This window comes from Microcebus murinus, chromosome 8 (assembly GCF_040939455.1).
Source record: "Microcebus murinus isolate Inina chromosome 8, M.murinus_Inina_mat1.0, whole genome shotgun sequence".
NCBI lineage: Eukaryota > Metazoa > Chordata > Mammalia > Primates > Cheirogaleidae > Microcebus > Microcebus murinus.
Window position 1 is genome coordinate 3,111,312 of NC_134111.1, and position 26,793 is coordinate 3,138,104.

The 26,793-nt window shown below is 42.3% G+C and overlaps 1 protein-coding gene across 9 annotated transcripts in view; it reads left to right on the forward strand.

Moving 5' to 3' along the window:
* The first annotated feature begins 458 nt into the window (after window positions 1-458).
* SAP130 (Sin3A associated protein 130) overlaps window positions 459-26,793 on the forward strand; it is an 87,919-nt gene continuing 61,584 nt past the window's right edge. For 7 of the 9 annotated variants that reach the window (XM_076005428.1, XM_076005435.1, XM_076005432.1 and 4 more), the window contains exons 1-7: window positions 459-613; window positions 2,245-2,362; window positions 7,955-8,190; window positions 8,758-8,916; window positions 10,480-10,591; window positions 12,197-12,321; window positions 14,575-14,699. In XM_076005428.1, the coding sequence (XP_075861543.1) occupies window positions 2,251-2,362; window positions 7,955-8,190; window positions 8,758-8,916; window positions 10,480-10,591; window positions 12,197-12,321; window positions 14,575-14,699 (869 nt within the window). In that variant the 5' untranslated portion in view covers window positions 459-613; window positions 2,245-2,250. Of the gene's footprint in view, window positions 614-1,245; window positions 1,273-1,419; window positions 1,439-2,244; window positions 2,363-7,954; window positions 8,191-8,757; window positions 8,917-10,479; window positions 10,592-12,196; window positions 12,322-14,574; window positions 14,700-26,793 lie in introns of those variants that run through there. The other 2 variants (XM_076005429.1, XM_076005436.1) reach the window with 2 other exon arrangements.

Below are 26,793 nucleotides of genomic sequence, written 5' to 3' on the forward strand. Positions count from 1 at the left end.
GGCTCCGCCGACCGCGGCCTTCGGCGGTGACGGCAAGTCCCGGCGCGGCGCGGGCCGCGGGCACGGTCAGGACACGGTCGGCTCGCCGCAGTTGGCCTCCATTACCCTTTCCCGCGCCACACTGCTCCTCCTCGCCTCGGGAAAGTGAAACCGAGCTCCTTCAGGCCGAGGCAAAGGGTAGGTTCCACTATCTTCCCGCGGCGCAGGAGTGGAGGCAGAAGACACTCTAGACAGCAAAGGGGTGTGTTGCCCCGGCGCGGTTGCCCCGAGGCCCCGCCCCGGCGCTCTCCACCACCTTCGCGGCCCGCCCTCCCGGAGCACAGGACTACATTTCCCAGAGAAATCCGCGGCCCTGGGGGCGGTACCGTCAGCTCTCCCGCTCACGCCGTATGGCGACTGGCTATCCCAAAGGTGGGCGGGGCCTTATCCAGCCAATAGGCGGGAGGCTCGTTACGGCGGCGGAAGCAGCGGCGCTGGAGTGAGGGGTGGGGGGCAGAGTGCTAGCGCCCCGGCAGCAGCTGCGGGTCCGGAGCCTGGGGACGTCGCCCCACTGACGGAGAGCGCACGGGAACGAGCTCGAGGCGGCGCGGCGGCCACTTAGCGCAGCACCCAGGTAATGGCGGGACTGGCGCCCGAGAGGGGAGGGGAGGAGACGAGGGGGCGGGGCGGCCGAGCCGGGCTGCAGCGTCCGACCCGCTGCGCGTCCCCGGGGAAGGGCAGAGGTGCCTCCTATCTTGCGCTCGGACCCTGGTCTTTCGCGAGCTGGGCACGGCGGTTGGCCCGGCGGCAGGGGCCGGGTGTCCTGTGGCGAAGAAGGGAGAGGCACTGGGAGGGGTGGGCTGACCCCGGGTGGGGGCGTGGCGGACGTGGGCCTTGGCGGGGAAGCGGCACGGCCACTGGAGCGCGGGCGGGCGGGCGGCCCTGGGAGCTTGGCTCCTGGAGCAGTTTAAAGTGACTCTCCACATCCGGGCCCTGCGCCCGCCGCTTTCAGACCCCAGCCGAGGCGGGGCCTCCCAGCTCCCCACCCCCGTCACCGGGAGCCCCTGTCTTCCTTTGCCATTGGCTCAGCCTCGAGGGGTTTGGGCTGCCCCGACGAGGCTCGCGTCTGATTGGCTGGCTATCGGCGGGAGGGTGGGGCGGGCCCAGAGCGCGCAGATCGCCGTGGATTGGTCCTGGGCCTCCAGTGACGCGCCGGGCGTAGGGCCAATGGGCGGGCGGGGGAGGCAGGGGCTGGTTCGGGGGAAGAGGACTGGGAGCCGAGCGGCGGCCGGGGTAAGTGGGGCCGGCGGGGCTGGACAGCGGCGCCCCGGGGCGCCGTCCAGCACGGTTCTGGTCCGTGCCGCCAGAGCCCGGCACTGTCACCGAGGTGGGCCCTCCACGGCACCTCCGGGCTGGCGAGATGGAAGCGGGAGGTGCGGGTGGCGGGTGGCGACCACAGGTGAAGAGCCACAGTGTCTGTCTTGTCCGAGGGCTCCCAGAACGCTTCCTCCTCCCCCGAGACGGAGTCTCCGACACCGAAGTGTCTGAAAACCTGTGTCCTCCGGTCTCACCGGGGAGTTTGGGGTGGCGTTGGGTTACGGGCGATTCAGGGGAGGAGGCAGAGCTTGGCCCTGGAAGGAAAAGTCTGGGACGATTTTAGAGAAGATGGAGGTTTCGGGTCCTTCTGGCACTGGAGGGTAGGGGGGTCAAAGAGAGGAAGAAAAGGAAATCCATAAATGGAGGACTTTGCAGAAAAGCATTTGAGATTCTTTTTGCATCAGGTCTTGATGTAAGATTTCTAATCCTTTCTTAGGGCTGGGCATCCCCCCTCCGAATGTTCCTGTGCGATACTAATCATAGTTCTGTTCACTTTGGTGTGAGGTTTGAGTCTTTCAATGAGACATGCCATTTTCCATAAAACTTTAAACGGGAATAACATATGTATTGTGGTAATAACCTATTGTGTGGCTGTTGTCCAGGATTCAATGTTGATTTTTTTTAGCATAGCAATCCACAAGTATTTACAGAGGGTCATGGTATCCTCTAGCACCATGTAAATGATGTTGTTATTCATTGAACCGATGTACATGAAAAACTTACATAGTTTAGATAATGTCTGTACGTTCGTTGATCATGAGTCGTTTAGATAAATGATGCTGCTTTTGCTTTTCCAAAGGAATGTGTCATAGATATTGAAGATGCTTTAATTTCTCAATATTCTAATCTGAGAATCTAGTAATAACCATGTGACTGTGTGTACTGCAGGTGGAAATGAGTTCTCAACAGTTTCCTCGGTTAGGAGCCCCTTCCACTGGGTTGAGCCAGGCCCCTTCTCAGATTGCAAACAGTGGTTCTGCAGGATTAATAAATCCAGTTGCCACAGGTGAGATTGTAATATTCTTCTATATTTCTATCTGCTTGAAAAATATAGCGAGTTTTCTAACTTAAAAATGAGCAAATTCTTTCTAGGATTTTAGTAGATACTAGTTTATTGGATAGAAATTTAATTACTATTCTAATGTAAAAAGCCTTTTTTCTTCGTGTTTTAACTACTTCATTCACGTATACAAGAGTACACAGCCAGGCATGGTGGTTCACACCTGCAATCCTAGCACTCTGGGAGGCCAAGGCGGGCGGATCGCTCGAGGTGAAGAGTTCAAAACCAGCCTGAGCAAGAGCGAGACCACGTCTCTACTATAAATAGAAAGAAATTAATTAGCCAACTAATACATATAGAAATAATTAGCCGGGCATGGTGGCGCATGCCTGTAGTCCCAGCTACTCGGGAGGCTGAGGCAGGGGGATCACTTGAGCCCAGGAGTTTGAGGTTGCTGTGAGCTAGGTTGACGCCACGGCACTCACTCTAGCCTGGGCAACAAAGCGAGACTCTGTCTCAAAAATAAATAAATAAATAAATAAATAAAAAAGTACACACAGTTGTCCCTTGGTATCCATGAGAGATTGGTTCCAGGACCCTCACTGGATACCAAAATCCACTGATGCTCAAGCCCCTTACATAAAGTGATGTAGTATTTGTATATAACCTATGCATATCCTCTGGTATACTTTCAATCATCTTTAGATTACTTATAATAACTAATATGATGTAAATGGTATGTAAAGTTGTCATACTGTATTGCTAAAGGAACAATGACAACGACAAAAGTCTGTATGTGTTCTGTACAGCGGCAGCCATCTTTTTTTCCCCAAATATTTTCCGTCCATGGTTGGCTGAACCCACAGATGCATGAACCCATGGAATATGGACAGTGGACTATATACATTGATGCAACTTGGTTGTTAGTCTTACACCTTTTGTGTGCTGTGGATCAGTGGTTCTCACTGATGAGAATATTTGGCAATGTCTAGAGACATCTTTAGTTGGCACAACTAGAGAGTGCTATTAGCACATGATAGTAGAGGCTAGGGATGCTGCTAAACATCCTCCAAGACATGGGGAACCCCCACACTAAAGTGTCCAGTCAGCACCGCTGAAGTTGGGGAATTCCATCAAATGCTCTCTTTTTCTCTATGTATTAAGTAGAAAAATGGCATTGCAAAGTGAAATAAACTCCTTTTTTCACCACAACATTCTTGTGTTCCTTATGATAGTAGCTGAGGCATCTTTTTTTTTTTTTAACCATGAGAATGACTGGAAAAACTGAGGCATCTTTGATTGCTCTTTGTCTCTTTCTATAAGCTGTGATCCTTGTCTAATATTTCAGCCTCATTTCTTACTTCTTTGTCTCCTTCCTGCCAATTTAGTTTTTATTACAGATTTATTTTAATTCTCTTTAGACTTGAAGTTACTTTAAGCTACTTTATGCCTCCTGCCTGTTGGTATCTACTCATATTTTCTGAATGAATGATGAAAAGTTCTCAATTTTCATGGCCTTGGGACTTTGCACATTCTTTTCCTTTTGCCAGTTTTCCTTCTTCCTTTTCCACACTTAGTTATTTGGCTAATTCTTATTTTTCCTTGAGGTTTCATCTTAGATGTTATTTTCTCTGGGATATTTTTGCTGACTCTGTCTTCCACAACAATTCAAGTGGAGGATCCAGAAATACATCTCAACATTTATACTCATTGTTTATTTGTTTGTTTTGAGACAGAGTCTCACTCTATTGCCCAGGCTAGAGTGCTGTGGCGTCAGCCTAGCTCACAGCAACCTCAAACTCCTGGGCTCAAGTAATCCGCCTGTCTCAGCCTCCCAAGTAGCTGGGACACAGGCATGTGCCACCATGCCCAGCTAATTTTTTCTATATATATTAGTTGGCCAATTAATTTCTTTCTATTTATAGTAGAAATGGGGTCTTGCTCTTGCTCAGGCTGGTTTCGAACTCCTGACCTTGAGTGATCCGCCCGCCTTGGCCTCCCAGAGTGCTAATATTACATGCATAAGCCACCGCGCCCAGCCCTAAAATTTAAAATTTCTTAAGGAAGAAAAAGAAATTATGTGCAACTCTGCAGTAAAATTGCTTAGTTCACAAAATACACTAATCATAGAAGAAGCAATTGATACAATGTTCTTAATCAAAATTTAGTATGATTACTTTTCAAAAGACACCATTAAAGTAGAATTACATTTTATTAAAATAGAAATACATTTTGAATGTATAAAGAACCCCTGTGTAATTCAGTAGTAAAAAGACAACCTGATTTTTTTTTTTTTTTTTGAGACAGAGTCTCGCTTTGTTGCCCAGGCTAGATTGAGTGACGTGGCGTCAGCCTAGCTCACAGCAGCCTCAAACTCCTGGGCTCAAGTGATCCTCCTGCCTCAGCCTCCCAAGTAGCTGGGAGTACAGGCACATGCCAGCATGCTCGGCTGGTTTTTTCTATACATATTACTTGGCCAATTAATTTCTTTCTATTTATAGTAGAGACGGGGTCTCGCTCTTGTTCAGGCTGGTTTCGAACTCCTGACCTTGAGCAATCCACCTGCCTTGGCCTCCCAGAGTGCTAGGATTACAGGCGTGAGCCAGCGTGCCCGGCCTGATTATTTTTGAATGGGCAAAATATTTCAATGGACACTTTACCAAGGAAGCTGTATGAATGCCAAATAAGCGGATGAAAAAATGTTCAGCATTATGATTCCTCAGGGCAATGCAAATTAAAGTCATTGTGAGAAACTACTACGTATCCACTAGAAAGACTGAAATTACAGGCTGGTTGCGGTGGCTCACGCCTGTAATCCTAGCACTCTGGGAGGCCTTGGTGGGTGGATCGCTCAAGGTTAGGAGTTTGAAACCAGTCTGAGCAAAAGTGAGACCCCGTCTCTACTAAAAATAGAAAGAAATTAATTGGCCAACTAAAAATACATAGAAAAAAAAATTAGCCATGCATGGTGACACATGCCTATAGTCCCAGCTACTTGGGAGGCTGAGGCAGAAGGATTGCTTGAGCCCAGGAGTTTGAGGTTGCTGTGAGGTAGTCTGACGCCTCAGCACTCTAGGCCGGGCAATAGAGTGAGACTCTGTCTAAAAAAAAGGAAAAAAAAAAAGGACTGAAAATACAAAGACCCGCGATAACAAGTATTGGTATAATTGTGGAGCAAATAGAACTCATACATTATTGGTAGGAATACAGAATGGTCTGTTCACATCAGGAAGCAGTTTGATAATAGCTTATAAAATTAAATATACACTTACCATACAACTGAGTGATCTTATTCCTTAGGTATTTGTAAATAAATCAAAATGTGTACTTTCGTAAAAAATGTATCTAATTTAATACAAAGAATTAGTGAATTATATATGTTAATTGTATTTCAGTAAAGCTATCGATTAAAAAATGGAGAAAAGATGAACATACACTTAGAAGATGTGTATGAATGATCTATGGTCAAATAAATAGATGTTCAACATTACTAGTCATCATGGAAATGCTAACGAAAACCACAGTGATATGCACACTACACACCCACTAGAATGGCTGTATATCAAACATTGGTGAGAGTGAGGAGCAGCCAGAGCTCTCATGCTGCTAGTGGGAACTTTGGAAAGTACTTTGGCAAAGTTAAACACATACTTGCCATTTGACCCAACCATTCAGCTCTTTTGGTGTTACTGAGGATGTCTGTAAAAAAATCTTTGAACTTTCTACTCTTAGGATAGCTATGTTATTATATGTAAATTATACTTCACTAAAGTGGCTTTATACATCAGAATTTTAAAAATTCTGAATGACTTGGGAGAAAAGTCAGTATGTAGCAAAAGAGAAAATATACATCAGTCTTTTCACCTAGCATTTGTACTTTTAGAAATTTTTTCCTGAAGAGATCACTGGACAGAGTTGTGGATAATAGCAAACATTTGGAAATAACCTAAAAGCCCATCGATAATATAGTCGTTATCTATGCAGTAGAATCTGATTTAGCCTTTAAAAAATGATGGAGTACTTCATATTACTCAATGGTTCCACTCCTAGGAATATATCCGATGAAATGGTACATATGTTTACTAAAAGACTTGTACAGGAATCTTTTGGCATTATTCAAAAGGCAAAAAACTGAAAACTGAAGTACCTTTTAACAGTAAAATGGATAGTTCGTGCTTTATTCACACAATGTCATTGCATATACAGCATTGAGAATGAAAAATCTACAGCTATGTGCAATAAAATGAATTTCATACTTGTAAGTGAAACAAGCAAAACACAACAGCCATATATTTGTTATGATTCTGTTTATATAAAGTACAAAAATAGGCAGCACTAATCTGTAGTGTTACTAGTTAGAATGTTGGGCTTCCTGGGGAGGGAGGGTGTCTGGGGGACTAGTAAGGTTTTGTTTCTTGAGCTGGATGCTGGTTTTTCAGTTTGTCAAAGTCCATTGAGCTGCACAGTTAACATTCGTGCACTTATCTTTATGAAGATTATACTTTAGTGGAAAAGTTAAATGAATAAAATCCCATTCCAAATTCAAGAGGTAAAAAGTATCTGAAAGTTTCACCAAAATGTTAACTGTTGGTGCCTTTGGGGGATAGATTTTGGGGCAGCTTTACTTTATAATTTTCCAAATAACTTAAATTCCCTACATAAGTAAATGTTATTTTTATGTTCAGAAAAGTGAGAATGTTAACACTATTTTGGAAAAATGATATATAAGTACAAGTTAATATTTTCACAAACTCTTCCTTTATTAGTATTTGTTCTTTGAATTTTTTAACTTAATTATTAAATACCTTGTGTGTTCTGGTAGTTCAGACTCCTGAAAGAAAAAAAATACAGTGAAAAGTTATCTCCCATCACCCTCAGTTTTGAAAAATTATGTGTCTTGCAGTTAAGAACTGTACTTAAAATATCTTTTTGGGAGGATTTGAGGGGGTTGTAGTTTTTTTGTTATTGAGACAAAGTCTCCCTCTGTTGCCTGGGGCTAGAGTGCAGTGGTACCATCAGTAGTTCTCTACAGCCTCAAACTGCTGGACTCAAAGGATCTTCCTGCCTCAGCCTCCCGAGTAGCTGGGACTATAGGTGTGCATTACCATGCCCAGCTAACTTTTCTGTTTTTTGTAGAGATGGGGTCTTGCTATTTTGCTCAGGCTGGTCTCGAACTCCTAGCTGCAAGCAAGTCTCCTGCCTCAGCCTCCCAAAGTGCTAGGATTACAGGGATGAGCCACTATACCAGGCTAAAATATCTCTATAATGTCAGGTTTTTGTAACTTTTTAGGAAAATATTTTAAATAAAATTGTCTTACAGGTTGTAAGGATATTGTACTTTCAACTATTTCAGCTCATTTTAGATGGTTGTCAGGCCCTTTGTTCATAAGGATAGGAAAGCTGCAATATCCAGAATAAATCCTGTGTTCCACAGTTGTGACTCTTGAGTCTGAGGTCCATCAGGAGAATCCAGTACCTAAATTCTCCTTGTCACTTTGTCAGTCCTGAAAGTTAACTTCAGGTGACACTCTTGTCTGTGCTGCTATATTAATGTTGGGAGACTATGACATACCGTCTCACCCTTCACGTCTTTCCTAGTCAATGATGAATCTGGTCGAGATTCTGAAGTCAGTGCCAGGGAGCACATGGGTTCCAGCGGCTCCCTCCAGTCCCGCGAGGAGAAGCAAGAGCCTGTTGTGGTAAGGCCCTATCCACAGGTACAGATGTTGTCTACACACCATGCTGTCGCATCAGCCACCCCTGTTGCAGTGACAGCCCCACCAGCACACCTGACGCCAGCAGTGCCACTTTCGTTTTCGGAGGGACTTATGAAGGTAATGGAGAGGTTCAAAATTTTGCATTGAACCATAATTAAAAAGTCACTAATGTTTGTAACAGTTTTCACAAAATCTTAGGCTGTATCATAGAACCATACTTCCATTTTGTCTTTTGGATCTCTGAGTTGAGCTGCTCTTTATAACTCAGAGCTCTACTGTTCCGCAGTGCCTAGTCTTAATGCTGCTGGACAGTTGGCATCGTAGAATATTTTCAGGTACCCATTTTGACATTGATATTATTCAACTTACAGACATGCTAAGTTAGTTTCTATCTTGAAGTAGCACTTGTTTCCAATGTTTCTTTTAATAGCTGGCTGATTTGGGGTTATTTTCTGCGTATGACATTGGGGTTATGTTTCAGTTACAGGGAGTTTTACTGCTTCCCAAACTTGGGAAGAAAGGCTGTGAGCCATACAACTCTGAGCTTTATTCACTGGTATACTTTTTACCGTGTGTGTGGCTTTCAGCACTCTCCAGGTTTGATTTGTATACTCTTAACTGTAGAGTGAAATGCATCACCAGTACAAGGCCATTGATGTGTCTCATGTGGTTTTCTGTTTGCAGCCACCCCCGAAGCCCACCATGCCTAGCCGTCCCATTGCTCCTGCTCCACCTTCTACCTTGTCACTTCCCCCCAAGGTTCCAGGGCAGGTTACTGTTACCATGGAGAGTAGCATCCCTCAAGCTTCAGCCATTCCTGTGGCAACAATCAGTGGACAACAGGTTTTTTTCCCTCTTAATTTGCTGATTTTCAAACTTAGGTGCCAAACTAGTGATCGTTATTTATTGAATGCCAGTAGTATATTAGGAACTAAAAAAAATTAAACTGTCACTGATAACTGCAAGGGGAAGATCGTGGGTTTGAGAGAGAAGGATAGCTGAAGGGAGTGGAAGGCAGTAGGCACAGTGGTCATTTAAGCCAGAATTTATTGAGCGTCTGCTGTATGCAAGGCACTACCATTATGGTGAGATACAAGTGTGGATAAAAGTGTTCATGCCCTAGAGCAGTCTTCATCCAGCTTGTCTTTGGTTTTAGGTAGACAACTCTGATGGGTTGAGAACAACCTCCCAGCAGTTGTGGTGGGCAGTGCTTCTCTATGTTTTTCTCTGAGGAGAGCAGATATGTACCTCCTGGGATACTAGTGGGTTCCCTCAAGCACTGTCTAGTTGTGAACATTTATTTTGAAGTCTCCTGTTTTTACTTAAATTCAGGCCGGGCACGGTGGCTCACGCCTGTAATCCTAACACTCTGGGAGGCCAAGGCGGGAGAATCACTCAAGGTCAGGAGTTTAAAACCAGCCTGAGCAAGAGTGAGACCCCCTCTGTACTAAAAACAGAAAGAAATTAATTGGCCAACTAAAAATATATGGAAATATAAATATAAAATATATGGAAAAAATTAGCCAGGCATGGTGGTGTGTGCCTGTAGTCCCAGCTATTCGGGAGGCTGAGGCAGAAGGATTGCTTGAGCCCAGGAGTTTGAGGTTGCTATGAGCTAGGGTGATGCTCTAGCCTGGGCAACAGAGTGAGACCCTGTCTCAAAAATAAATGAATAAATAAATAAATACATTTTTATTTTGAAATTTTGCAGTCTTACTCCATGATGTATATTTGATTTATGAAATATATTTCTTATGTATGAAAAAAGCAAAATCTCAAAACTATTTCTCCTCCTGTTTTCAAGAAAATTTGATACTTCAAAAAGATGGACTGTATTTTTTTCTTTTTGTCATACTGCTAAGTATTCCCAAAAGTATGGGACACCCCCCCCCCACTGACCTAAGAAGCACTGACCCAGTGGGCTGGGAGAGCATGAGGGAGGGATGTTTCAGGGTGAGCTGAAGAGCTCATAGGGGAGAACTTGGGGGATGCTAACCAGCATTTACTTAGAAGTCCTGTATAGCTTAAAGGATGGATGGGTGCAGTGGCATGTGAAGGAAATAGTGATAATGGGAAAAAAATAAGCATTTAGCCAGGACAGAGAAAAGTGTCAACAGCTAATATTGCAGATGAGAATTCCTAAAAGTAGACAGTCAAATATGTCTTGTGTTACTGGGATCTAGAGGCTAGCTGGGCCTGAAGCAGTAACTGCTCACATGCCTGTTGGCATGGGTCATTATACAGCATAGTGTGTAAAATACTAAAGCTAAATTTTCTTACCCTTTTCCCTTGGGGTACTCATTATCTAAAAGAAACAGCCTGACCCACATTTTGAGGCAACTGCTTTCCTAGAGGCAATGGCTAAGACCAAGCACATGAAAGTAACATTATATCCTGTTATTTCAGGGGCATCCCAGTAACCTGCATCACATCATGACTACAAACGTGCAGATGTCTATCATCCGCAGCAATGCTCCTGGGCCCCCTCTTCACATTGGAGCTTCTCATTTACCTCGAGGTAAAGACTACACATTTTGCTCAAACTCTTGAAATGCGATGGCAGATATACATTTGGAGAAGATATGGTAAAACACAATGTATCCAGAATCAGCTTATTAAAGTTCCAAAACAATGTAGCCTATAGACCTACGGGCCAAATAAACCTCTTTCCTTTAAAAAATAAATAAAAAAAGTTACAGAACAGTAAAAGTAAACTAAACTTAGAACAATACACATTTTTAGCATGATCTAATATGTGCTTATTATAATTTTTTTCTCCTTTTTTATTTATAAAAAAAAAAAAAAAAAAAGATTTCTCATTGATTCTCCCTGCACATAATATGTGCTTTTTTTTTTTTTTTGAGACAGAGTCTCACTTTGTTGCCCAGGCTAGAGTGAGTGCCGTGGCGTCAGCCTGGCTCACAGCAACCTCAATCTCTGGGGCTCAGCCTCCTGAGTAACTGGGACTACAGGCATGCGCTACCATGCCCGGCTAATTTTTTGTATATATATTTTTAGTTGGTCAATTAATTTATTTCTATTTTTGGTAGAGACGGGGTCTTGCTCAGGCTGGTTTCGAACTCCTGACCTTGAGCAATCCGCCCGCCTCGGCCTCCCAAAGTGCTAGGATTACAGGCGTGAGCCACCGCGCCCGGCCCAATATGTGCTTATTACAGTTGCATTACAGGTGTGTTTATAAACTTACAGCAATTCAAATTTTTAGTATGGTCTAAAAATTATCCTTTAGATGGTAGAACTCCTTAAAGCTTTGATAGTTCATGGTCATCTTTTTAATAAATAATTCACAAATATTAATACTCAATTTTCTAAAGTTTAGTAATAATGGTTACTCAATTTTTTTTTTTTTTTTGTTACTTACATAGCAATAAGATTTTTTTTTGTTTTTGAGACAGAGACTCACTATGTTGCCCAGGCTCGACTCAAACTCCTGGGCTCAGGTGATCCTCTTGCCTCAGCCTCCTGAGTAGCTGAAACTACAGGTGTGTAACACTGCACCCAGCTAAGATTATTTTTACCATTATGTTCTAATAGATTGTAAGGTAGTAAATTTCATGAGCTTTGACCAGAGATTGTTACTAGAAATTATAAAACAATTGGAGATTATTGGCCAAATCAGGTTAACAAACAAAACCAGGTTTGCTTGGTCATAGCATAACTTGGTGGTTCTCAAAGTGTGGTTCATAGACCCTTTTAGGGGGTCTGTGGAGTCAAAATTATTTTCATGCAAACATTCAGACGCTATTTGCCCTTGTCACAGTGTTAACCTCTGTACTGACAGTGCAAAGGCAGTGGTGGGTAAAGTGGTTGAGCCTCGCCACACTGTGCTGTTCATTGTGTGCTTCACCACCATGTACTTGCAGTTAACAGAAACAAGAACAAAGCAACAACTAGTTTCATTTAAGATTGTTTTTGAGGAATCAATATAAATTATTATTAAATCTATTAAGTACATGTTTTCTTAATTTTCTGTGTAATGAAATGGGAAGTATACATAATATATTTTAGATGAATACCGACATACTATCTGAATTTTAGGGATTATTTTCCTAGGGAATATGATTGTAAGCCCATAAGCCATGCTAATAAAAATACTTTTTTTCAGGTGCAGCAGCTGCTGCTGTGATGTCCAGTTCTAAAGTGACCACCGTCCTGAGGCCGACTTCGCAGCTGCCAAATGCCGCTACAGCTCAGCCAGCAGTACAGCACATCATTCACCAACCGATTCAGGCACGTCAAGTTTGGGGGTACTCAGCCAGCAAGCGTTAAGGGCCTAATTGGTGGTATTCACTCCGCCAGGCACTGGGAGAGTCCTTGACCTCAGGAACTTTCACTATAGTTGCCAAGACATAGGGAAGTTTGAAAGATACACAGTGTTGAATGGCAAGTGGTTGGAACGTGGAAAAGTGAGGGAAATCTTTGTGTTAGGATGAGTGTGGTGATGAGGATCCAGAGAAGTGACGAGAATGTGAAAGGGGAATGAACAAATAGCAAGGAAGAGAGTGATGGATATAGACAGTGTTTAGTAAAGGCTAGCTAGGACAGAGAAGGGGTTTAATTGGGGGGGTCTATGAACCCCTAAAAGTTTTATGCACATTTTTATGCATGTATGTATGCTTTTCCAGGAAGATGGTCCATGCCTTTCAACTTTAATTAAAGGAAGTCTATGGCCTCAGTACTATTGAAGTGTTAGTAGGAAATATTGTATTATCTGCAAATTGGGGACTCTTAGCGTAAAGTTGATTTTGTTGACAGTAGAGAGCTGCTATTTTGTTTTTTTAACACAATGGCTTTGTGTATGATTTAAGAAAGGTCTTTGAAAGATACGATTAATCGAGCTGAATTACATATAGGAGGTCAAAATTCAGATGCCTTCAGAAGTCAGACAGGTAACATGTGTGAAACAGCTGGGTTTAAGATGATAAAGAAGAATCTTGATTAGGACACAAGCTTTCAAGCCTACAGCTTTTCTGGCCTACAGCTTTCAAGTTAAAACAAAATAAAGATCTTACTGGCCAACAAAACACAGGTGGAGGGTGAGAAGGCCCCAAGGAGTAACATGAAGAGTTAGAGAAAGATGACAACTTCCTAGTAAGGAAGATGGTATAGTAGCCCTAATGTGAGACATGCAGCTATGCACAGTTGGAGCCACAGATAAGAGGGCTGCAGGTGAGGAGTGAGAATGAAGAATGGGCAGAGTTTGGTGACCTCACTGCATGTATCAGGATCAATAAAGAGAGAGGAATCAGAAGAACTCTGGTGATTAGACAGGTGGATGAGGCCCAGTGTGGGGCTTGTTTGTCAGGTGAAGATTCCACACAGAGATGTGGTGATAAGTGCTCTTTGTTTATGTGCAAACATCCAGAAAGCACCTGGGCACCTTGACTCTTTAGCCAGGAAAGAATACAGGTACCTTGTGTGTTTGCCTTTTGCACGCTAACTTAGATGGCCTGAGAGCCAGCAGCTCCATCCAGTAGCTGAGCAGGCCCTCTGTGGAAGGCTCTGGATTGTGTGGTAGTATAAATGTCTGCAGCAGGACCAACAGTAGATCCACAGGAACTCTAGATCTAAAGCATTAGGTCACAGTTTGTTCTAATAGAACGTTAGAATTTTGACTCCAGTGATATTTGCACAGAAAGGACTCATGTACTGTCCTAACAAAATAGGATTTTTTGATAATTCTGACTCTGGGTCTTATTAAATCGTATCTTAAAAAGAGAATTCCTTGGGCCAGGCACGGTGGCTCAGGCCTGTAATCCTAGCACTCTGAGAGGCTGAGACAGGTGGATTGCTCAAGGTCAGGAGTTCGAACCCAGCCTGAGCGAGAGTGAGGCCCCGTCTCTACTAAAAATAGAGAGAAATTAATTGGCCAACTAAAAATATATAGAAAAAAATTAGCCAGGCATGGTGGCGCATGCCTGTAGTCCCAGCTACTTGGGAGGATGAGGCAGGAGGATTGCTTGAGCCCAGGAGTTGGAGGTTGCTGTGAGCTAGGCTGAAGCCATGGCATTCTAGCCTGGGCAACAGAGTGAGACTCTGTCTGAAAAAAAAAAAAGAGAATTCCTTAATCAGAATAGTGAGAATTTACTTTATTTATTTATTTAGCTTTTTAAAAATTTATTTAAATAGATTTATGGGTTACAAGTACAGTTTTATTGAAGGACATAATGTGTAGTGGTCTGGGCTTTTACTGTACGTATCACCTGAATAGTGTGCATTGAACCCAACAGGTAACTTTTCATCCCGTATGCTCCTCCCACCCCACCACCACCTTTGAAGTTTCCAATGTCTGTTACTCAACTCTGTGTGACTATACATATCCATAACTTAGCTCCCAGTTGTACAGAGAGAATTCACTTTAATTGGGACAGAAACATACTTATTTAGAGGCCTAAGGTTTAAGGTTTATACTGTTAGTGTTGCCTAATTATATTTTATTTTGCTTCTTATTTAAATGAAAAATTTTCTCTCTTCTTTTGGTAGTCTCGTCCACCTGTGACCACCTCCAATGCCATCCCTCCTGCTGTGGTAGCAACTGTCTCTGCCACCAGAGCTCAGTCTCCAGTCATCACCACGACAGCAGCACATGCTACTGATTCAGCACTTAGGTATACTTGGGAGTATGAAGATTGAGCCATCCTCCTTCCTTCCCTCCCTCTTTCCTTTCCTTCTTTCATTCATTGATTTAACTCAGCGTTTGTTGAGTGCTTTTTAATGAGCTATGTAGTGTTGTAGATACTGGGGCTACACCAGTGAACAAAGAAATTCTCACCCTCATAGAGCTTCTGTTTTTAGGGGCTGGGGCACAATATATAAATATATAGCTTTTTATTTATTGACTGATTAAGAAGTAGAGTGACAGGGTCTCTTGCCTGTGCTAGAGTGCTATGGTGTCATCCTAGCTCACAGCAACCTCAAACTCCTAGGCTCAAGTGATCTTCCTGCTTCAGCCTCCTGAGTAGCTGGGACTACAGTCACCCATTACCATGCCTGGCTAATTCTTTGTAAAGATAGCGTCTTTCTTGCTATGTTGTTGAGGTTGGTCTTGAACCGCTAGGCTCAAGTGATCCTCCCACCTTGGCCTCCCAAAGTACTGGGATTACTGGTGTGAGCTACTGCACCTGGTTATTCAGCTTTTTTTTTTTTTTTTTTTTTGAGACACAGTCTCACTTTGTTGCCCAGGCTAGAGTGAGTGCCGTGGCGTCAGCCTAGCTCACAGCAACCTCAAACTCCTGGGCTCAAGCGATCCTCCTGCCTCAGCCTCCCGAGTAGCTGGGACTACAGGCATGCGCCACCATGCCCAGCTCATTTTTTTTTTTTTTTTTTTTTTTTTTTTTTTTTTTTTTTTTTTTTTTTTTGAGACAGAGTCTCACTTTGTTGCCCAGGCTAGAGTGAGTGCCGTGGCGTCAGCCTGGCTCACAGCAACCTCAATCTCCGGGGCTCAGCGATCCTACTGCCTCAGCCTCCCGAGTAGCTGGGACTACAGGCATGCGCCACCATGCCCGGCTAATTTTTTGTATATATATTTTTAGTTGGTCTATTAATTTATTTCTATTTTTGGTAGAGACGGGGTCTCGCTCAGGCTGGTTTCGAACTCCTGACCTTGAGCAATCCGCCCGCCTCGGCCTCCCAAAGTGCTAGGATTACAGGCGTGAGCCACCGCGCCCGGCCCCAGCTCATTTTTTATATATATATCAGTTGGCCAATTAATTTCTTTCTATTTATAGTAGAGACGGGGTCTCGCTCTTGCTCAGGCTGGTTTTGAACTCCTGACCTTGAGCAATCCGCCCGCCTCGGCCTCCCAAGAGCTAGGATTACAGGCGTGAGCCACAGCGCCCGGCCTGTTTTTGTTTTTTTTATTTCGGCATATTATGGGGGTACAGATTTTAAGGTTTCAATAAATGCCCATTTCCCCCCCTCCCCCCACAAGTCTGAGTCTCCATCATGACCATCCCCCAGATGGTGCACATCTCACTCATTATGTATGTATATACTCGCCCCCCTCCCCCTCCCACCTGCCCAATACCCTATTACTGTAGTACCTATGTGTCCACTTAGGTGCTACTCAGTTAATACCAGTTTGCTGGAGAATATATCTGGTGCTTGTTTTTCCATTCTTGGGATACTTCACTTAGTAGTATGGGTTCCAGCTCTAACCAGGAAAATATAAGATGTGCTATATCACCGTTGTTTCTTAGAACTGAATAGTACTCCATGATATACATATACCACATTTTATTAATCCATTCTTGGATTGATGGGCACTTGGGCTGTTTCCACAGCCTTGCAATTATGAATTGTGCTGCTATAAACATTCGAGTGCAGGTGTCTTTTTTGTAGAGTGTCATTGGATCATTTGGGTAGATGTATTATCTACTAGTTGTGTGACATAAAGCAAACTTCTCAACTCCTTGATCCTTAGGTTCCTCTTCAATAAAATGGAGGTACTTTGCTTTGTGGTAATTCAGTATGTTGCCTGAGGTATAAAGAGACAATTGCCCAACATAGATTAGACAACATGTTGTTGTCTAATGCGCCACCATGCCCAGCGCATGTTGTCTAATGCGCCACCATGCCCAGCGCCACATGCGCCACCATGCCCAGCTAATTTTTTTTTTCTATATATATTAGTTGGCCAATTACTTTCTTTCTGTTTTTAGTAGAGACGGGGTCTCACTCTCGCTCAGGCTGGTTTCGAACTCCTGACCTCGAGCAATCCGTCTGCCTCAGCCTCCCAGAGTGCTAGGATTACAGGTGTGAGCCACCACACCCAGCCCCCTCCAAGTATTTTCAATCTGTGTTTGGTTCAACCGATAGATGTGGAACACACAGATACAGATGGCTGATTGTACAGTGGAAACTATGGTTATGGCTTTTTAAATCATTTTATCGAAATATCTCTTCCAGTATATTGAGTGTTTTAATTAAAAATTAGATATTGAATTTTGTTGAATGTGTTTTGCAGCATTTACTCATACAACACTAGAAATATACTAGTGAATTAACAGACAGAAACCCTAATCAGTTGATTTTTCTACTTACTGTAATTATGATAATTTCCTAATTTCTAACTTTCCTTGAATTCTGGAGATAGAAAATTTAAACAGACTGATTTTTGTAGAAGAAATAGAAAATAATTTCAAAGCACTGTCTCCAAGAAAAGCACCAGGCCCATCTGATTTCCTAGAATTCTACCAAACACTTAAGGGTTAGCCAAACCAATGATAATGAAATTGGTTCAAGGTATAGAAAAAGAAATAAAATTGCAGAAAAATTCCAGTGGTAAGTCTTTCTTTTTCTGTTAAATACATTCAATCCTGTCTGTCAGTTCTTTGACCTTTTTTTCATTCATCATGTGGTTGAATGAAATTTATTCTCTATTACTTTCTTCAAGGAGCGTTTATCTAAAGGACCAGTACTTTGAATTTATACTTGCTTCAGAATCATTTCACAGATACCTTTTTAAACATTAGTTTGGCCAATAGAATTTTTTTGTTGTTGTTTCTGTATTTCTTTTCATGAGTATTTTTTTCTCTTTCTCTAGAACTGAATGATGCTGTAGAGAAATCAGAGGCCAACCTGATTTTTTTTTTACCCCTAAAAAACACCTCAATCTTTTTGGTTGATGGCCCAAGGTTCTTTATCTTGAATTTCAACAACTTTATTAGAGTATGTCTTGTTCTGACCATTATGTGTGGTTTTTGTTCTGTAACATGGTATGCCTTTTCAATTTGTAGCATAAAACTGTATGAAAAGTTTTCATGAATTATTATTTTTTTTTTTTTGAGACAGTCTCGCTTTGTTGCCCAGGCTAGAGTGAGTGCTGTGGCATCAACCTAGCTCACAGCAACCTCAAACTCTTGGGCTCAAGCGATCTAATCCTGTCTCAGCCTCCCCAGCAGCTCGACTACAGGCATGCGCCACCATGCCTTGCTAATTTTTTCTATATATATATTAGTTGGCCAATTAATTTCTTTCTATTTATAGTAGAGACAGGGTCTCGCTCTTGCTCAGGCTGGTTTCGAACTCCTTACCTCGAACAATCCACCCACCTCGGCCTCCCAGAGTGCTAGGATTACAGGTGTGAGCCACCGCGCCTGGCCATGAATTATATCTTTATATATACATTCTATTCAATTTTATTAGGGGGCACCCAATTATGTGTATGTTGGATCTTTTTGAATGCTTATTTAATCCTTTTAAACTGTTTGTTCCCTTTTAAACTTTTTGTTCCCTTTACTTTGTTTTTAGCATTGTTTGTTCTACTCTTTAGAGTTCTGCCTTCATTCCTGAAACAGTTAAACAGTTGTCTTCTGTTTCTTTCTTGAGCTGAGCACATTTATTTTTATCTTGTTTTATTGTCCTGTCATTGCTTCCATTTAGCTCTTATTCTTTGCTTTGTTTTTTACTAGAAGCAGTTATTTTGTTATGGGTTTTTGTTTTGATTTCTGAGGCAGGGTCTCATTGTGTTGCCCCGGCTGGAGTGCAGTGGCATCATCATAGCTAACTGCAACCTCAAACTCGGTCTCAATGATCCTCTTGCTTCAGCTTCCTGAGGGCACACATCATCATGCCCTAATTTTTCTTTCTTTTTTTTTTTTTTCATAGAGACAGTGTTTTGCTATGTTCCTATAAGGCTGGTCTCTAACTTATGGCCTCAAGTGATCCTCCCACCTCAGCCTCCTAATGTACTGGGATTATAGGCATGAGCCATTGTTCATGTTTTTTTTTTTTTTTAACTCATGGAAGTTTTCATCTGCCCAGTGAAAGTACTTCTAGTGTTTTTCTCTTGTTTTTCCCTACCTTTTTCTTCTTGTAGCATTTTTATTTTTATTTATTTATTTATTTTTGAGACAGAGTCTCGCTTTGTTGTCCAGGCTAGAGTGAGTGCCATGGCATCAACCTAGCTCACAGCAACCTCAATCTCCTGGGCTCAGGTAATCCTCCTGCCTCAGCCTCCCGAGTAGCTGGGACTACAGGCATGCGCCACCATGCCCGGCTAATTTTTGTATATATATTTTTAGATGGCCAATTAATTTCTTTCTATTTTTGGTAGAGACGGGGTCTTGCTCAGGCTAGTTTCAAACTCCTGACCTTGAGCAATCCGCCGCCTCTGCCTCCCAGAGTGCTAGGATTATAGGCCTGAGCCACTGCACCCAGCCTCTTGTAGCATTTTTAAATAGGTCCTGTGTTAGTTCCTTTCTGAGCACTCATCTTTGAATGGGTTATTTAGTGTGTTAGGAGAAACGTTCCAAATGGCTTCATGTCCTGAGTTTTCTTGACCATTGCTTCTCCCCTGTCAGATTGACCTTTGAGAATGAGAAAGCCTCTCTCGTCCCTGGGTTTCCCTGCACACTGTTTCCCACAGATGAGGCTTATCTCATCTGTGTGATTCTAGTTCAAGCCTGTGTCCTTTGCTTCTTAAGCTTTCGCTACCATCCCTGTTTGTACTGTTATAAATGAAAGATTTTGGTTTCTTGTATCAGAATGTATTCCTCATTTTGGAGAATTATACTTTATGGGATTTTATCTCTGAAATTATAGCCTCAGAAATCCTCTCAATTGGCTCCTGAGTCCTGTTTAGTTATCCCTTCCTTTGGGAGTTCTATCTGTTCTGGTTTTTTTTGAGATTTCAGGTGTCTCCTAGTTTTGCCAAAGGTGGACACTGAATGTCTCTTTTTTTATTGTTTGTTTTGCTTGTTACTGTTCTCTGAGAGGAGGAGAAAATATCAAATTGGCAGTCTCTGCCTGCAGTACTCTTGTCTTTCCTCCAAAGAAGCCAAACCAGGACCCATCTGAACCCTGGAGGGTAATCACAAGTCCACTTGTAAATTAACCCCCTTATTTTCTGTAGACATCAGCTCACTAAATGGGTCTCTATCCCTGGAGTTGCCTTTCAAGCTCTTTTAAAAAAAATGCTGATCACTGGGAGAAATACAGGTTGAGTATTCCTTGATCGAAAAATCCAAATTCCAAAATGCTTCAAAATCCAAAAGTTTTTGAACATTGACATGACACTCAAATTCAACAGACAGTGGTCATTGGAGTATTTTTGATTTTTGCATTAGGGTTGCTGAGCCAGTGAGTATATATAATGCAAATATTCCCAAGTCTAAAATCCAAAGCACAACTGGATAAGGGATTCTTTTTTTTTTTTCCTTGAGACAGAGTCTTGCTTTGTTGCCCAGGCTAGAGTGAGTTCTGTGGTGTCAGCCTAGCTCACATCAACCTCAAACTCCTGGGCTCAAGCAATCCTGCTGCCTCGGCTTCACAAGTAGCTGGGACTACAGGCAAGTGCCACCATGCCTGGCTAATTTTTTCTATATATGTTAGTTGGCCAATTTATAGTAGAGATGGGGTCTCGCTCTTGCTCAGGCTGGTTTCGAACTCCTGCCCTCGAGCAATCTGCCCACCTCGGCCTCCCAGAGTTCTAGGATTACAGGCGTGAGCCACCGCGCCCGGCCTGAATAAGCGATTCTTAAAGTGTTACGTAGTGATGAAGACAACAGATTAGGGAGCACTTTTTGAGTGACCTTACTTAATCTCTATGGCCTTTTATTTGGTAGGAGGGTTGTTATAGTGGATTCATGGAAGTTATATATTCAGTGTGTTTTAATCAAAGTCCCTTTCTTTTTCTCCCAATTTCCCTGAATTTGGCTAGTAAGAACACCTTTGAGCTGGCTCAAGTGTCCTTTTGATGACAGAAGGATTAGCCTTGGAGTAGTTTATTCTTTCTGATACATGATATCTTGGGCTGTTTCCTTCTTCTCTAGTTTTGTAATTAGCTTTTTCTCCTTGTTTCCTTTAACTGGAGGATAGTATTGAGAACCTAAGATCTGGGTGATAGAGGTGCTCGTTGGTTCTGGGGTATCATTGTTTTTGATCCCTTTCCAGGGACAAAGATATTCAGTATAGTAAAGATAGTTGTGTCTTCATACTGGTATTTCCAAATGAAATTCAACATTATATATTTTTTCCCTTGCTTTGTAAGATTTTATACAGTCACGTGTCACTTAACGATCAGGATATGTTCTGAGAAATGCATACTTAGGCAATTTTGACATTGTGCAAGCATCATACTTACAGAAACCTAGATGGTGTAGCCTGCTATACACCTAGGCTCTATGGTGTGTAGTCTGTTGCTCTCAGGCTACAAACCTGTACAGACAGCATGTTACTGTACTGAATACTGTGGGCAGTTGTGTGTATTTAAACATATCCACACATAGAAAAGGTAGAGTAAAAATATGGTATAAAAGATTAAAAAATGGTACACCTGTATAGGGCACTTACCATGAACTGAGCATGCAGAACTGGAAATTGCTCTGGTTGAGTCAGTGAGTGAATGGGAAGTGAATGTGAAAGCCTAGGACATTACTGTACACTTCTGTAGACTTTCTAAACGTTATACACTTAGGCTACACTACATTTATTTTAAAAATAAAGTAATTATGTTATGACTTCAGCTCTGTTATAATATATGGGACCACCGTTTCCTATGCAGTCTGTCATTGATTGTAACATTATATAGTACGTGACAGTATTTGTGTATCTTTTTTTGAGACAGAGTCTTGCTTTGTTGCCCAGGCTAGAGTGAGTGCCATGGCGTCAGCCTCGCTCACAGCAACCTCAAACTAACTCCTGGGCTCAAGCAATCCTCCTGCCTCAGCCTCCCGAGTAGCTGGGACTACAGGCATGCGCCACCATGCCCGGCTAATTTTTTCTATATATATTAGTTGTCCAATTAATATGTTTCTATTTATAGTAGAGACGGGGTCTCGCTCTTGCTCAGGTTGGTTTCGAACTCCTGACCTTGAGCAATCCGCCCGCCTCGGCCTCCCAGAGTGCTAGGATTACAGGCGTGAGCCACCGCGCCCGGCCTGAAAAGTTTATTTTCTAAAGACATTAATATAACTACTTGGTTTTTTTTTATCCTTTATATTTTGAGAGTAACAATTTAAAGTCATATAAGTTTCCTTGTCATAAAATAACCCTTTACTTTCTGTAGATTACTGGAAATAATAAAACTACTGAGTGAACTGACTTCACAGCTTTTTGTCCTCTGGTTAGATTCTGCTAACCAGATTGAGAATGTGTTCAAAAGTTGCTTGAAGTGGCCAGGCGAGGTGGCTCACGCTTGTAATCCTAGCACTCTGGGAGGCCGAGGTGGGCGGATTGCTCAAGGTCAGGAGTTCAAAACCAGCCTGAGCGAGATCCCGTCTCTACTATAAAAATAGAAAGAAATTAATTGGCCAACTAATATATATAGATATAAAAAATTAGCCGGGCATGGCCGGGCGCTGTGGCTCACGCCTGTAATCCTAGCTCTTGGGAGGCCGAGGCGGGCGGATTGCTCAAGGTCAGGAGTTCAAAACCAGCCTGAGCAAGAGCCAGACCCCGTCTCTACTATAAATAGAAAGAAATTAATTGGCCAACTGATATATATATATAAAAAAAAAAATTAGCCAGGCATGGTGGCGCATGCCTGTAGTCCCAGCTACTCGGGAGGCTGAGGCAGAAGGATCACTCAAGCCCAAGAGTTTGAGGTTGCTGTGAGCTAGGCTGATGCCACGGCACTCACTCTAGCCTGGACAACAAAGTGAGACTCTGTCTCCAAAAAAAAAAAAAAAATTAGCCGGGCATGGTGGCTCGTGCCTGTAGTCCCAGCAACTAGGGAGGCTGAGGCAGTAGGATTGCTTAAGCCCAGGAGTTTGAGGTTGCTGTGAGCTAGGCTGACGCCTCGGCACTCACTCTAGCCTAGGCAAGAAAGCGAGACTCTGTCTCAAAAATAAATAAATAAATAAATAAATAAATAAATAAATAAATAAATAAAAAAGTTGCTTGAAGTGATTCTTTTGTTTTCCTAATTTTTAGTCACATTTCCAAAATACGAACATATAAAAAGATATACAAGGCCGGGCGCAGTGGCTCACGCTTGTAATCCTAGCACTCTGGGAGGCCGAGGCGGGCGGATTGCTCAAGGTCAGGAGTTCAAAACCAGCCTGAGCGAGACCCCGTCTCTACTATAAAAATGGAAAGAAATCAATTGGCCAACTAATGTATATATATAAAAAATTAGCCGGGCATGGTGGCTCGTGCCTGTAGTCCCAGCAACTTGGGAGGCTGAGGCAGTAGGATTGCTTGAGCCCAGGAGTTTGAGGTTGCTGTGAGCTAGGCTGACGCCACGGCACTCACTCTAGCCTAGGCAAGAAAGCGAGACTCTGTCTCAAAAAAAAAAAAAAAAAAGATATACAGGCGGGGCACAGTGGCTAATGCCTGTAATCCTAATCCTAGCACTCTGGGATGCTGAGGCGGGTGGATTGCTCGAGGTCAGGAGTTCGAAACTAGCCTAAGCAAGAGCGAGACACCGTCTCTACTATAAATAGAAAGAAATTAATTGGCCAACTAATATATATAGAAAAAATTAGCCAGGCATGGTGGCGCATGCCTGTGGTCCCAGCTACTCGGGAGGTTGAGGCAGGAGGATCGCTTGAGCCCAGGAGTTTGAGGTTGCTGTGAGCTAGGCTGACGCCATGGCACTCACTCTAGCCTGGGCAAAAAGCGAAACTCTGTCTCAAAAAAAAAAAAAAAAAAAAAGGGTATACAATGAGGAATATCACTCGCTCACAGATACCAATTTTCCATGTTCTTTCCCTTTGCATTCTAGGGTAACCTATTACCTTTTTGACTATTTTTTTTTTTTTTTTTTTTTTTTGAGACAGAGTCTCGCTTGTTGACCAGGCTAGAGTGAGTGCCGTGGCGTCAGGCTAGCTCACAGCAACCTCAAACTCCTGGGCTCAAGCAATCCTTCTGCCTCAGCCTCCCGAGTAGCTGGGACTACAGGCATGTGCCACCATGCCCGGCTAATTTTTTTATATATATATATTAGTTGGCCAATTAATTTCTTTCTATTTATAGTAGAGACAGGGTCTTGCTCTTGCTCAGGGTGGTTTCGAACTCCTGACCTTGAGCAATCCGCCCGCCTCAGCCTCCCAGAGTGCTAGGATTACAGGCGTGAGCCACCACGCCCAGCTCCTATTACCTTTTTGGTTATCCATTCAGTATTTAATGTATAGTTAGGATTATTTGTGTGATTATTTTTAACTTTCGGGTTTGCTTTTTTCCTTTTAATTTAACTTTTTAAAACATGTAAAATATATTTCGTTCAAAAGTCAAGGAAAGATGGTCTTGTGAGTCTCCCTGTCCCCACTGTGTTGCTGTCTGCTCTTGGTAGGTCACTATTTCATTATTCTCTGGTGTGCCTTCTCGGAGTACCGTTTTGCAAAAGTTAGTATACATAAACACATAGATAATCAGGGCTCTATTGAAGAAAAAAATGAAGAAAAAATATTAGTAAAAGAAAAAAGAACACTTATATAAGCACATATTTTTCTTGTTTCTTCTCCTTTGCTATCAGAAATATAGCATATTATATTTATATGTACTATTTTGTTCTTTGCATATTTCTCTTTACAGCATATTTTGGTTATACTCCAAGTTAGTACATAGAGCTGTTATTCATTCTTTCGTTTTGGCTGCATTGCACCCCAGTGCTTGGATGTACTGTATTTTCGCATATGCTGTTGCATGTTTGTGATGGTACATCCTCAAGGTATATTTGCGCATGTGTGAGTGCTGGGTCAGAGAGTATATGCCTCAATTTCCTCATCCAGAAAGTGGCCATCATAATACCTACCTCACAGATCATTATGAGAAGTAACTATATTAATATATGTAAAGCTCTTAAAACATGGCTTGACATGTAATGTGCATTGTATGGATATTAACATTTGTTATTTTTCATTAGAGTAAATTAAAATCAACAACTACTGTAGTCTATGCTTTAAAAAAACATTTAAAAACATTCTTAATAAGAGCTTTTTCAGGGGGTGTATTTCTGTATGCACAGAATCTCTTAAAATATGAGTGTATTTAAGTTTGAATTGAGAAGGTCCTTTCCAGGTGTTTCCACAGGCATTCTTCTTTATTATGAGGGTCTTCAAAATTATTTTTAATTTTATTTTATTATTTAATTTTATTTTTTTAAGATAGGGTCTCACTCTGTTGCCCCGGCTAGAGTGCTGTGGCGTCAGCCTAGCTCACAGCAACCTCATACTCCTGGGCTCAAATGATCCTTCTGCTTCAGCCTCCCAAATAGTTGGGACTACCGGCATGCACCACCATGCTTGGCTAATTTTTCTATTTTTTGTGGAAACGTGGGTCTAACTCCTGCTCAGGCTGGTCTCAAACGATCCGCCTGCCTCAGCCTCCCAGAGTGCTAGGATTACAGGCATGAGCCACCGCCCTGAGCCCAAAATTATTTTTTCTTTTTTTTTTTTTTTTTGGGACAGAGTCTCACTTTGTTGTTCCCTGGCTAGAGTGCCGTGCCGTGGTGTCAGCCTAATTCACATCAACCTCAAACTCCTGGGCGCAACTGATCCTCCTGCCTCAGCCTCCTGAGTAGTTGGGACTATAGGCATGCGCCACTATGCGTGGCTAATTTTTTCTATATATATTTTTAATTTGCCAATTTATTTCTTTCTATTTTTAGTAGAGACAGGGTCTCGCTCTTGCTCGGCTGGTTTCGAACTCCCAAACTTTAGCAATCCGCCCGCCTCGGCCTCCCAGAGTGCTAGGATTACAGGCGTGAGCCACCACTCCCGGCCCCAAAATTATTTTTATATTAGATTCATCTATCCTGAAATTTTTCATTATTTATGTATAACATATATCTGTCTGAATGTTTTTAATTTTAAATGCTGTGAGAGGGTAGCTTTCATGGTAGTGTACCTGGTGACCTATCTCAACAACTGTTGAAAATCTAAGTCAGCTTTCTCTTCAGTAAGTTCCACCAAATTCCATTACTACCCCTGTGGCTGGACTTGCAGCTTTCCTGTGACCTCAAATGATAAGCCATTTAGTTCTGTTTCTCAGGGGAGAAAACCATCCGCTAATCAGATTGTAAACTTTTTTCATTGATAGCCTACCAGGTCTGATTTGTTAAAACTTTTTGAGAGAGGATCCTTATGATCAAACATTGCTTAGCTGGAGACATACTGTCCCAATCAAGTCATCTTACGGCTCAGCTTACCACATTTTCTTCTTCCTAGTTTATATCCACATGGCTCCAAAATACAAAAGCATGAAAATGCATACAATAGGGAGTACCACTCTCTCCTCTCTGCCCCATCTACAAGGTCACATTGCCTTTCAAAGGTAACCTGCTAATAGCTTTTTGAGTATACTTCTGGCATTTCTTTGTATAAATACAGTCAAACCCAAAAGAATATTTATATATTTCTCTTTGCTTTTTGAAAATATATTGAAAGCTTTCCATTTCAGTACATAGTTTCTTTGCTCTTTCAGTGACAATATAGCAGTCCATTGTATGAATAGACTTGAAGTTGTTCCTAGTCCTTACTGTGATAGAGACTATCACAGTGAATAACCTTATATTAATATTTATGTCATTGTGCATGTTTCCAAGAATATGTGAAGGATAAATTCCCCATAGTGATCAAAGGATGTGTGCAATTGTAATTTTGATACCTACCATCTAATTGCCTTCCATAGGGTTTATACCAGCTTACACTCCCTCTAGATTTTTTTCAATCTGATAGGTGAACAGTATCTCAACGTGTTTTAAATTGCATTTCTCTTCTTAAGAGTGAGGGTGAGCATCTTTTCTTATCCTTTCGTTTT